The sequence below is a fragment of the Vipera berus genome (assembly GCF_964194415.1).
Source record: "Vipera berus genome assembly, chromosome: 3".
In the NCBI taxonomy this organism is placed as follows: domain Eukaryota; kingdom Metazoa; phylum Chordata; class Lepidosauria; order Squamata; family Viperidae; genus Vipera; species Vipera berus.
This window is the reverse complement of record NC_138204.1, coordinates 203,934,320-203,946,931: the sequence shown is the minus strand read 5'-3', so window position 1 is coordinate 203,946,931 and position 12,612 is coordinate 203,934,320. Positions and strand designations below refer to the sequence as shown.

The 12,612-nt window shown below is 44.1% G+C and overlaps 1 protein-coding gene across 3 annotated transcripts in view; it reads left to right on the top strand.

Annotated features, from left to right (window-relative positions):
• The window catches only part of MTSS1 (MTSS I-BAR domain containing 1), a 162,280-nt gene that overhangs the window by 139,412 nt on the left and 10,256 nt on the right, over window positions 1-12,612 (top strand). For 2 of the 3 annotated variants that reach the window (XM_081323295.1, XM_081323294.1), the window contains exons 8-10: window positions 3-110; window positions 2,139-2,236; window positions 6,776-6,986. In XM_081323295.1, the coding sequence (XP_081179421.1) occupies window positions 3-110; window positions 2,139-2,236; window positions 6,776-6,986 (417 nt within the window). Of the gene's footprint in view, window positions 1-2; window positions 111-2,138; window positions 2,237-6,775; window positions 6,987-10,949; window positions 11,070-12,612 lie in introns of all 3 variants that reach the window. The other variant, XM_081323293.1, reaches the window with a different exon arrangement.

The following is a 12,612-nucleotide window of genomic DNA, read 5'->3' as shown; positions in this document are numbered from 1 at the left end:
AGGAAGAAGAAATATCAATGCTAGGAGAAATAACTCATCTACAGACCATATCAGAAGATCTGAAAAGCCTTACCATGGACCCACACAAGCTGCCATCATCAAGTGAACAGGTACACTTGTTTATTGGGACTCCTGACTCAAAAATAGTAAGGTGCTCCTCCATTTACAACCATTTATTTAGTGACCATTGCAGTGGCACTGAAAAAATAACTTATGGTCATTTTTCTCACTTATGACCGTTGCAGCATCCCCGTGGTCACGTGGTCACACTTCAGACGCTTGGCAACTGGCATGTATTTACGACAATTGCAGTGTCCTGAGGTCTTGGGAACACCTATTGTGATCTGACAAGCAAAGCCAATGGGGAAGCCAGATTCACTTAACCGTCTTACTAACTTAACACCTGTAGTGATTCACTTAACAACAGTGGCAGGAAAGGTTGTAAAATGGGACAAAGTTCATTGAACAGTTGTCTTGCTTAGTAACAAAAAAAAGTGTGCTCCTTCTTTTCATTCATTTGGGGGATTAGGCGGAAAAAAAAATCTCAGTCAATACACCCTCAGATACTACATCGTTTGATTTTTGCAAGAAGAACTGGAGTATTGGAGCAGGTTTTTTTAATGCAGTAAGTTGGTTTTGAAGCAGAGGTTGTGTTATAGGTTTCATATAACATACAAGAGAGCCAGTTTGATATAATGGTTAAGGCGGGGGTGTTAAACTGCTGGCCTGTGGGCCGGATGCATCATCCGGAAGCCGCACCCACCCCATTGCCGGCAATGGCAAAACCGTCGCGATACATTGCGCGACGTCACGTGATGTCGCGAGTTTGACATGTCTGGGTTAAGGCATCGGGCTAGAAACTGAGAGAAGGTGAGTTTTAGTCCCACCTTCGGCACAAAGCCAACTGGGTGATTTTGGGCCAGTCACACACATTTAGCCCTAGGAAGGAGGCAATAGCAAACCACCAAAACCAAAATCTTGCCAATAATACTGCAGGGATTAGTTTAGGCCAGTGATGGCGAACCGTTTAGAGACTTGAGTGCCCAAACTGCAACCCAAAACCCACTTACGTATCATCGGGCCAGGTGGGTGTGGCCCTTTGGGTGGGTGTGGCCAACTGGGTGGGCATGGCCCATTGGGTGGGCATGGCTGCAGTGGTAACAGCAGACTGGGTGGGACTAAAAAGTTCAATCAATGAATTCCAACTTTGCGAGAACTTTTTTTTCTCCGCGAGAAGTTGAAATTGATTGATTGAACCTTTTTTTTTTTTTACATGGTGGTGGAGGCCTAAAGCAAAAAGGTTTTATAAAACCCAGCTGAAGGCCTAGGACTGGGGCGATGGCACACGTGCCCACAGAGAGGGCTCTGTGTGCCACCTAGGTTTGCCACCACAGGTTTAGGCCATCACCACAAATCAAAATTAACTCAAGAATTCATTCAGTAATTGCCTAGTGAGAAAGAGAGTTCATCTCGGTCCATAGTCCATTGTTTTCATTGGAAGATGTGAACACATAGTTTGGATGCTGTTCTGGCATATAACAAATTTGTCTTGGTTTTTATTTCATCTAAATATTGGGTGTATTTATCAAAGACTTTAAAATACTTATTCAGGGATGCACAGTTGAATGTTGCAATGCATAATCTATGGGCCAGTTATGACCTCTTTTATTCTGTTCACTCAATTATCAATGTTCTGTAATGTGCTTAGTACTGTGTTGTCTCTGATGTTTTTTAGAATGTTTTCTTTATTTTGCATCCCTGAAAATCCAACCCTAACTTATTTTATAATTAAGCAGTACTCGGAATAACCCAAGACATACTGGTAGTTTCCTTTGGTTCATAGATTATATTACATTGCTATCAGAGAAGTGGCTAATTATTATTAGCAAAGAGCAATGTTTCTCAATTGTAGCAATTTGAAGAGAGGTTGTTTTCCATGGACCGGAGGGGAGGTGGTTTCATGTGGTGCCTGCATCCCACGGATGGGGCTTCGCTTGTTTGCATGGCCCGGTTTCTGGCATGCCACGGACTGGTGCCGGTCCACGGACTGGGGGTTGGAGACCCCTGAGTTAGAAGACCCCGAACCAGCCTTTTAAAATCATTCTTGATCTTTCATGGCGGTTTTTGTTTTTTCTCAGGTAATTCTCGATTTGAAAGGTTCCGATTATGGCTGGTCCTATCAGACTCCTCCTTCTTCTCCCAGTACCACCATGTCCAGAAAATCCAGTGTGTGCAGGTAAGTGTGGTACACAGTGTTTTTAAGATTTTAAATTTGGGCCAGGAAAACCCAACCTCACATCTGTTCTTAATGGAACTCATTGTGTGTTCGTTACCCTCTCAGCCACCCAACTTTGCTTATCGGGGAGATGGACGAATTCAATAAACGAATAAAAAATAAACTTCAACTGTATGGGAATTTAATTAGGGGTGAACCCCATGTACATTTCCTTCAGCAAACAGGGTGGTAGGAAAAAACAGGATAAAATGCAGTAAATAAAATGAAATAATCCTGTTTCTTAAGGAGCCTTTTTAGTGTGTTCTATTTGGATTTGAACTTAGAACAGGGGTGTCAAACTGCCGGCCTGTGGGCCGGTTGCATCATGTGGAGGCCATGCCCACCCCAGCTCTGGCAATACAAAAAAAGTCACAATACGTCGCGACACGTCACATGACGCAGCAAGTTTGACACCTGTGACTTAGAACATTCAGCAAGTCTGAAGCGATCTTTTTGGAACTGATTGAGCCATCGTTTCTGCTGACTTTTGTCAACTTTTCCATTATTCATTTGTGGCACTGAATTTAGTTGGGCTTCCAACATTGCAGTCCCTGTGTCCTGACCCAGGTCGTGTAGGTAGATGCAGGCAACAGTAAAGTCTTTTATTGCACTGCTAAACCACGACAGACGGCCCTCTGGGGGCTTGATAAACCTCCACCCCACTTTTCCCCCAAAACCAGCAACCCACCATCAAGTGTAACACAGTCCCACCAGCTGAGTCCCAATAGTCACTGGAAGCAAACCCCTCAAACAGGAAGAAAGGCAAAGTCCACAAATCCAGTGCAGACGTTGCAAAAGCAGAAGCCACAAGCAGAGTCGGAGTCTGCAAAGCAAGATAGTCAAATCCAGAGGCTGAAACCTGAGTTGGAGGCTAGAAGTCAAAGTTTCCCACAGTCAGGGATGAGTGCCAAGACAAGCAGTTGTTCCCAATGTTCCCTGGCCTCTGGTTAAATCAGCCCAAGCTAGGCGTTCCTTGCGAGGAAGGGTGGGGCGGCCTCCTCATGAGCAGCCTCACAGACCTCCTCTGAGCTTCCCTCCGCTCCACCCTCCGTGCCCTCAGATCGGGTGGGGAAGGCAGCCGTTCCTTTTTCAGAAGGGATTTGTTGTCTCTCATCATCGTTGCCTGTCTGCAGTTGATCTTCCCCTGTGTCTGAAGTTAGGCAGCTCCCCAGACGGTCGACCAGTTTTCCCCCAATGCTGGAAGGGCCTGGGACAGCATCATCCTTAGCCCTTGGACTCTCCAGATGTTCTAGGGGAGATGTGCCATCCCCGTCAGATGGTCCTGGTTCCAACTCCGTCTCCAAACCAGGATCCATCATGGGCATGATACCCTAGTACCGTGGTGGCGAACCTATGGCACAGGTGCCACAGGTGCCACAGGTGGCATGCAGAACCCTCTCTGTGGGCACGCGCGCCGTCGCCCCAGTCCTAGGCCTTCAGCTGGGTTTTATAAAACCTTTTTGCTTTAGGCCTCCGCCGCTGTGTGCAAAAAAAAAAAAAAGGTTCAATCAATCAATTTCAACTTCTCGCAGGAAAAAAAAGATCTCAAAAAGTTGGGATTGAGTGAACTTTTTAGTCCCACCCAATCTGCCGTTATCACCGCGGCCACGCCCACCCAATGGGCCACACCTACCCAATGGCCACACCCACCCGGCACCCAACGATAACATAAGTGGGTTTTGGGTTGCAGTTTGGACACTTGGTCTCTAAAAGGTTCGCCATCACTGCCCTAGTACTTAGCATTTTAGAATCCCGAGGTGTCTCCAAATCTGGTTGACTGTTCATTAGAATTCTGTTGATTTGCCCCTAATGTTGGAGTGACTCAGAAGGCGTATGGTTGAGGATTCTAATGCTTCAAAGAATTTTACCAAAAGCGGCTTGAGAAAATTAAAAGGCATCTTTCAATCGAGTCGGTTCACTGTTTAATTGAGGATTCAGAGTCTGCTCTTCCTTGCCCTGCTTTCCTGCCCTTGGACACTTAAGGTGGAATAAAAGCACGAGAACTAATTATGAAGGAACTTTTAATTGCCTAGCAGATTAAAGTATCCGAGGGCATCAAACGTCTCTCAAACGGTTGGGATAAAAGTTGTTTGCTGTTAAGATGCAAAAGCTGTGAACTGTTCAGCACTGTTTTTAATACGTTAGTTTTGTTTTGTGTGTCTTGGAACGCTGAGATGCCTTTTCAACCTCCTGCAAGAAACTGTTTTTCTCTTGGCTAAAACAGTTGACCGCATGCACACCTAATTCCTCGCTTCTCCCCAGGTGTATTGAAACCGTACTTTTCTCCTTTTCTCCAGCAAAAGGGAAAAACTTCCTGCTGTCTCTTCTGTCCTTTCCTTTCTCCCTAGCCCCGAAGCTCTCACGTTATTATCACTTTTATTTTACAATGTTTGCCTTCTAAATCACATAGATTGGATGTGCTCTGGCATCCCTGGCATGAGAGAGAGCAGTTCATTTTGCATTTCCTTGCAAAGCTAGCTGTCCGTGCATGCCTTTGTATAGTATCTATATCCAAGAGATCTATAGATATTTATGTTGATGGCAGGAAACACGGGCTTTTAAAAAATGCAGTATCCTGAAACGTAAAAGGAAAATGGCAGGCTGAAAGTCTACGGGAAGTCTAATGGCCAAAGTAGGCAAGATGATGGTGTTGCAAGGGGATGTGTGGTGTTGGCAGTGGCTACATAAGCCACATTGCTCCTTCCCCTTTCAGATTGGCCCTCCAAGAGGCTGCCGTTAACACCTTAAAATAAATCCGTAACATTTTCCACTTATCTGCCATTCACTTGTGTTATCTGAGTATTGGAGTCAACAAGATTAAAAGCAGGGGTTTCAAGGTTTTGAGAAGGGCCCGTGCAGACATCCCTGGAAGTCTTGTCAAGGAGTCAAGAGTCTTGTCAAATTGTTGGGCCAACCGCCGGGAGAATCCCAGGAGTACCAAAACCTTTTAGAGCATCATCGACGGCACGCTGGGCCGTCATTGAGAGGTGTGTAAACTGGGTGGCCAATAATGGCCCAAGACAATCAACTCTTCCACGCCATCGGTGGGCAGCTAAAAATTTATACTATAAATGGGGTTTGTCTGTTCTGGTGATAAGCTGGTAGATGAGATGAAGGAGTTCAGGAAGGCAATTGAGGATTCTGAGTAAGGGAATGAGAATAAAATACATTTGATCACTTACACTAGGGATAGGCAACCTTGGCTCTTTTATGACTCGTGGACTTCAACTCTCAGAATTCCTGAGCCAGCCGGCTCAGGAATTCTGGGAGTTGAAGTCCACGAGTCATAAAAGAGCCAAGGTTGCCTACCCTTGACCTACATGAATCCCACAGTTTGTGATAGATCCTTTGCATCATTCACCTTGATTTTACTGAGACTTGCATAGGAGAACTATCCTGCTGATTGTTCTGAGTATAGATATTTCCTGGAAGGGCTACCAATTGAAATTTCCACCTGCCTGTGAAATATTTTGAAGAAGAACCAAATTGTGCAGGCAGTCCTCAACTTACAACCCTTCATTTAGTGACCATTCAGAGTTAAGCGACTTATGACTGTTCAGTCGTTATGACCGTAACAGCATCCCCATGATCACACGATCAAAATTCGGACGTTTGGCAACTGGATCATATTGATGACGTTTGCAATCTCCCAGGATCATGTGATCCCCTTTTGTGACCTTCTGACAAGTCAGCGGGGAAGCCAGATTCACTTTAACAACTGCGATGATTCGCTTATCAACTCTGGCCACAAAGGTCGTAAAATGGGGCAAAACTCACTTCACAAATTGCCTTGCTTACCGATGGAAATTTTGAGTGCAATCGTCCTATGCCGAGGACTACCTGTATTGCAGCAGTCCTCAACTTTGGTACCTTTTAAGCTGTGTGGATTTTTAATTGTGTGCACTTAGCTTAGAGCAAGGGTAGGCCACCTTGGCTCTTTTATGACTCGTGGACTTCAACTCCCAGAATTCCTGAGCCAGCACGGCTCAGCTTGGAAACCTCTCCCTTTCCCCTCAGCATGGCTGGCTCAGGAATTCTGGGAGTTGAATTCCGTGAGTCATAAAAGAGCCAAGGTTGCCTATCCCTGGCTTAGAAACACCCGGGTTGAAAAACGCCACTGAACGCCACTAGCTAGAAAGAAAATTGTTCACTTCCACTGCTAGCTATTCCCCTGGAAGAGAATTCTGAGACATCCCAGGCAACCACATAGGAATTATTATTTTTAGGTCCGGTTGTAGATTAGAATACGAGCATCACCCCCTGATTTGCCATTTTCTGTCTGGTTACTAAGGATACTGCAGCAAACTTATGGCTTAAAACTACTACTTCTGGTTTCACCATCTTATGATTTGCGCATGCCTAGCCGGGGATCCATGGGACGTTAATTGTACTGTGCCGGTTTTTCTCCCTACCTACCCCTTTTCTTTTTGTTTTGTTTCGTTCCCCTCCTCCTGCCCCCTCCCCCCACTTGCCCCCATTCTCTTCCTTTGTATCTCACAGCAGTCTGAACAGTGTAAACAGTAGTGACTCCCGGTCAAGTGGCTCGCATTCTCACTCACCCAGTTCACACTATCGCTACCGCAGCTCCAATCTGCCTCAGCAGGCACCAATGAGGCTCTCCAGCGTCTCCTCGCACGACTCTGGATTCATGTCCCAGGACGCTTTTCAATCCAAGTCGCCGTCCCCGATGCCGCCCGAACCCTCCAACCAGGTATGTCTTCGAAACTCGTGTGGTGGGGACGGTGTTGCCTTATCTGGTAATGCCTGTGGGAGAAAGGAACCCTAACTTCAGAGACCCCAGGAGTCCCTACCCCGTGGTTCCCACATTCTGTAGTCAAAGTTAAGTTGGTTGTCCGTTTGCTGCATTCTGATTCTCCTTCCCTCGTTGAGAACTGTATCTACGTTTTGGCTTAGAAAGTCTTATTATCCCCTCCTACAGCTTAGGAGAGTTAGCTGAAATTAGCTGGTAGTTGATAAAGAGAAGCCTAGAACAAGTCGTGTCTCCCAAAGGGAATCTGTCTCATCCAATCAAAATAGAGAGCCCTTTTATGTCTTTTAACACAAAGGTTCCCCAGCCTTTTGGGCACCAGGGAGCGGTTCCGTGGAGAAAGGTTTTTCCACGGACCAGAGAGTGTGTGCTGCCTGCATCCCACAAATGGGGCTTTGCTTGTTTGTGTGGACCGGTTGCTAGCTTGCCACAGACCGGTACCGGTCCATGGACCGGGGGTTGGGGACCCCTTTTTTAACATACCACATTTTGTAATAACCTTGAAGACAGAGGTAGCAAAATTGGATATGCAAGCAACTAGAATAGAAGATTCAGGACAAGTAACAGCTGCTTGTCAAGATTTCCTAGTGCAACACACACTCAAACTTAGATTTCATATTGCACCCAAATTCTTACAAATTGTCTTAATCCAAGTTCCCTGATTTCAAGAACTGGCATTACATTAGTATGTTGGGTTTGTCTGAGGCCATCTTAATTGCTATAGGCAGGAATGAACAACCTGTGGCATGTGAATGAACTATTACTACAGTTCTCAGCAGTCTTAGCCATTACAGACAAAGGTACATGGATTTCTTTCTAGCTCAGTATGAGCTTATCAATATCTATGCTACAGGTAGTCCTCGACTTACAACACTTTGTTTAGTGACCGTTCAAAGTTACAACAGCACTGAAAAAAGTGACTTGTGACCATTTTGCACACTGAGGACTCCTGCGGCATCCCCATGGTCATGTGTTCAAAATTTGGTTGCTGACCGTCGCCATGTCCCAGGGTCACGTGATCACCTTTGCGATTTTCTGCTGAGCAAAATCAATCTGGAAGCCAAATTCACTTAACAGCCGTGTCCGTAACTTTAACAGCTGCAGCGATTCACTAAATAACTGTGGCAAAGAAAGGCCGTAAAGTGAGCAAAACTCACTTAACAACTGTCTCATTTAGCAACAGAAATTTTGGGCTCAGTTGTGGTCGTATGTCGAGGACTACCCTGCAGTGGCTTATCCGTCTCTGATAAGAGAATATTGAGAAATAATCGTTTTCAGAAATTTGCAAGCTTGAAGCCAGGAGCATTTGCAAGAGTTTGACAAAAGCTACGTTCGACACCCAACAACCCTCTCTTTTGGATGTGCGTGTGAGTGACATCATGATGCATATGTCAAAAGGCGAGGGTTTTGTGTCACTGTACGAAGACCGTTTTCCTCCTTCAGCCCCCTGGAGATAACTGCTTCTTGTGGGCCCACGTTTGCCTTTAATGCTATGTGTAATCTCTGAAAGTCTTGAAATCTTTTAACTCTTGGTTCTTAAAAATAGCTACCGAAGAGAAATTTTGCTGCAATAGAATAGGGAAATTATTAACAGTGAGTAATTGTAGTAATGGTTTATTGAGTCTAACTTCACCTAGATGCAAAATTATATTAAACTAAGACCTGTCTGGTACTGGCAGTTACCTGTCGTATTTTAATTGACACGTGCATAGTCCACACAAGACACCTTATAAGTAAGCTTGCAGAGATCGTCAGCATAATTGAAGCATGCAGACAAAAGTATATTTTTCCTCCCTTAGTATTGCGTTCGAAGTCCTGCTGGTTAGACAGCGCCAACTAACTTGGTTGACAGATTTCTCCAGAAGCTGTTCATTGTGCGCAATTTGTGTTATAACCAACTGACAAGCCGTAACTTTGCAGTTTGTGTATTGAAGGGCTAAGTGTGACAAAGAAATAGTCGTGCAATGCCATACGTTGTATTTGAAAGCAAAATATTGTCTCTAACAGAAACACTGTGGTGAAAACCGCCTCCCACCCACCTGCCTTTATGATGCTTTTTATGTATTTTTAATGTCTCGTTCTCTGTTGCTGAGGGACAAAAGAATGCATTCCACAGGTCTCGCAGCTCTTCCAAAGAGTGGAAGAAGAGGGTTTTTTTCATGTTACATTTCAAAATTATCCCCTATTATTGGGCACTTTTGGGGTGTTGTTTAGACTGTAAGAAAAAGGTTGATTGACTCAAAGAGGAATAAGTATTTCTGTCCGTTAGTGTATTTGTATGAAATCCAAGCAATTGTATGGGGGGAAGAAGGCCAGGTGAGAATTTGCTTCCTGTGTCCTTCCGTAGTTGAAGCCATAGTCTGTATATGTGAATAGTACCCTCCCTCCCTCCCTCCCTCCCTCCCTCCCTCCCTCCCTCCCTCCCTTCCTTCCTTCCTTCCTTCCTTCCTTCCTTCCTTCCTTCCTTGTAGGATCCTGTGATTTGCTCTTCCCACAATAAACAAGACAGTCCACGAACTGAGCTGTAGCTACTTGCCAAGACTTGAGCTACATGCTTTTCATCTACTAGAATTCTCAAGTTCACCTGCCTATGTTTCAAAATGGGAAGGAGTGTCTAATGTGCCTTCCCAGAGGGTTTAAGTTTGACTTAATCCTAAGTTCTGGCTTAGCGCTTGAATGAAAAGCCTTTAGGAAGTCCAAATGTTGAAGGTTAGATTAGATTGCAGAGTTTCCAAAAAAAACAACAACCCAAAAACCAAACCCAACTGAATTGGCAACCTCCTTGTACATAGTTACTAAACAAACAATATGGAGGTTGCATGTAGTCATCAGGAATTCAACTGAAAACTTGAAGAAAATTTCATTTAGAGATGGCTTTGATCAGGTGTTGGGTGCATTGTTCAAAGATTAATTTGTAGAGTAATTTGGTGTACCCCTGAGCAGACTTTTAAGATGTGCTCTGAGTGAATAGCCAGGTAATTCAGAAATGGAAACCTTGATTGGTTTCGTCTTGTGCTACTGGAGTACTTCACCCCTCAGTCTCTTTCAAGAATAGTCATTATCAAGTAAATTGATGTAGTGTTAGCCTTGACCTGTCCTGCTTCCTCCTTACGGTTCTGCCCAGCATAGATCTTCAAAGCTAAAGGCAACCTTTAGCCTGGTCAGAGCTGGGTTTGCCTGCCTGCCTATCCTGTATGGTACGCTTGGAATAAGTGATTCCCACCTTGAAGCATTTGAAGCAGCCCTACAAACTCTGCAATCGTGTCAGCTTTTGCTCTGAAGGGTTGCTTGCACTTTCTGCGGGGGTAACTGGCTCATGCCGGTTCCTTGCTTTCATCCATAGTGAGAGGGACCTTGCTGTGGTCTAGAACAAGGTGTGCTGTTGGAAGTAAGAACAGGGAGTCTCACCTGTAGAAGATTGATCAGTGGAAGGAAGTGAGCATCCTTCTTGGTCCTTCAGCAGGAAGGCCGTGTTGGAGATACTCACATCTTGCACGTTTTGTTTGTGATTTCGTGAAATGATATGGCACCTTCCCCGAGGTGTTGCCTTCCAGTTGTATCAAGATGACAAGTCCCAAAATCTGCAGCCAGGACATCCAACTCGTCCTCCAGCCCTTTGGGAGGTCATTAAGCTGATCCGCTACGCTGCGAAGAATCTACCATGTAGAACCCATTGCTTTGGTCCCTCCGCACTCTTAAAAAAACTTATAATCGTGTTTAATGCTTAAGATTTCTTTTCCTCCCTAACACTCTGCTTTTCTTCTCTGTATGTTTTCGTCCTTTGCTTTTTTTGTTTTGTTTTTGTTTTTAATTTGTTTCATTGGCTTGTCTTTCTTCCCTTTTTCTTCCTTTTCTCTGTTGGTGGTGCCGTTTTGGCTTTTCCTTTATTTTTTTGAACCCCAGCAGAATTCGTCCAGCTCGGCCTCTTCTGAAGCCTCTGAAACCTGCCAGTCAGTGAGTGAGTGCAGCTCCCCCACCTCTGTCAGTTCAGGCTCCACCATGGCGGCTTGGGCCTCCACAGAAAAGGTGAAAAAGACTTAAATCTCAAAAGATTTCGTGATTTGGTTTTTCCAGGCTCTGTAATATTCACAACTGCCAAGAGTAAGAAGCGGTAGATGAGAATGGAAAACGTCAAGCTTCTCTCTTTTTTTAAAAAAAAACACCACAAGTTTATTTGGTTTTTCAGTTAAAATCTACATATTTAGAAAGCTTCATGATGACTGGGTAATCAGAGATTCAGTAACAGAGTTTTCAGTACATAATTCAGGTTACATTATCAAAACATCCTTTTCAATTTCCCTTCACATTTCATACAACCAGTTTAAACTAATAAATTTCTAGAAATAGCGTGGTCTGTTGAAAAAATTGTCAATTCAATTTCATTGAGATAATCTTTATGTCCTGTTATTAAAGTTTACCTAATTTTAATTTTTATTATATTATTCAAATTTAGCCTTTAACATCCCAAATAATATTCACAACCAAACTTCCCTTATTTCATTACAGCAAAAACTATAGCATCTAAAATGTACACAGTGGCTGAATAGCTATGTTCTACCTAATCACCACAGAAAAGGTGAAAAAGACTTATCCTGAAGACTTCATGATTTGGTTTTTCCAGGCTCTGTAATATTCACAACTGCCAAGAGTAAGAAGCTGTAGATGAGAATGGAAAACGTCCAGCTTCTCTTGAAAGGTTGAAGTGAACAGACTTGTGAATGAAGCCGTGGTAAAAGCTGACCTTGATGTCGGCTTTTAAGCTTTGCCAAAGAAGTTCCCCCAGTTCAGATTTAGTTAAGGAGCTTTTCCAGATGTCCCCAGTACAGGTGGTACTTGACTTACAACAGTTCACTCAGTGACCATTTTGAAGTTACAACGGCACTGGGAAAAGTGACTTACGACCTTTTTTCACACTTAAACTCCCCACGGTCACGTGATTTACTCTTGCATGCTTGACAACGTGACTCACATTTATGACGGTTGCAAAGTCCCAGAGTCATATGATCCCCTTTTGTGACCTTCTGACAAGCAAAGTCAGTGGAGGAAGCAGACTCACTTAAACAGCCGTGTTAACAAATGGGGTGAGAAAAGTCATAAATTGGGGCAAAACTCACCAAATTTCTCACTTAGGAACATAAGTTTGGGGCTCAGTTGTTGTAAGTCAGGGACTATCTGTAGTGGCAGCCATGTCCTAAAGTGAACACAATTAAGGCTTGGGAGACAGAAATTAATGTTTTCCAAGGCACTTGAAAAGACTTCTGTAGCATGTAGGGATATTGTTATGAGTACCTTTCTGTCCAAAAATCTTACCTTTTGAGAAATAAAACAGTAAGAAAATGTCCTTTTTCTAAAGAGGGAGGCCCAAATCTGGAGAAAATAGACTTTTACCATCTCAGAATGTAAATTCCAATTGTCCATTTTTCCAAATTCACCTGGAAAAGCCAGATCCTTTTGGCAGGTGTACATATATCTGCCCAGCATCCTAGAGGTCAAAGTGAGGGAGGGGACTGGTGGGATCCATACTCGTGAGCAATTTCCTCTTCCATTCCTCCTGTCGTTTCGTTTCGTT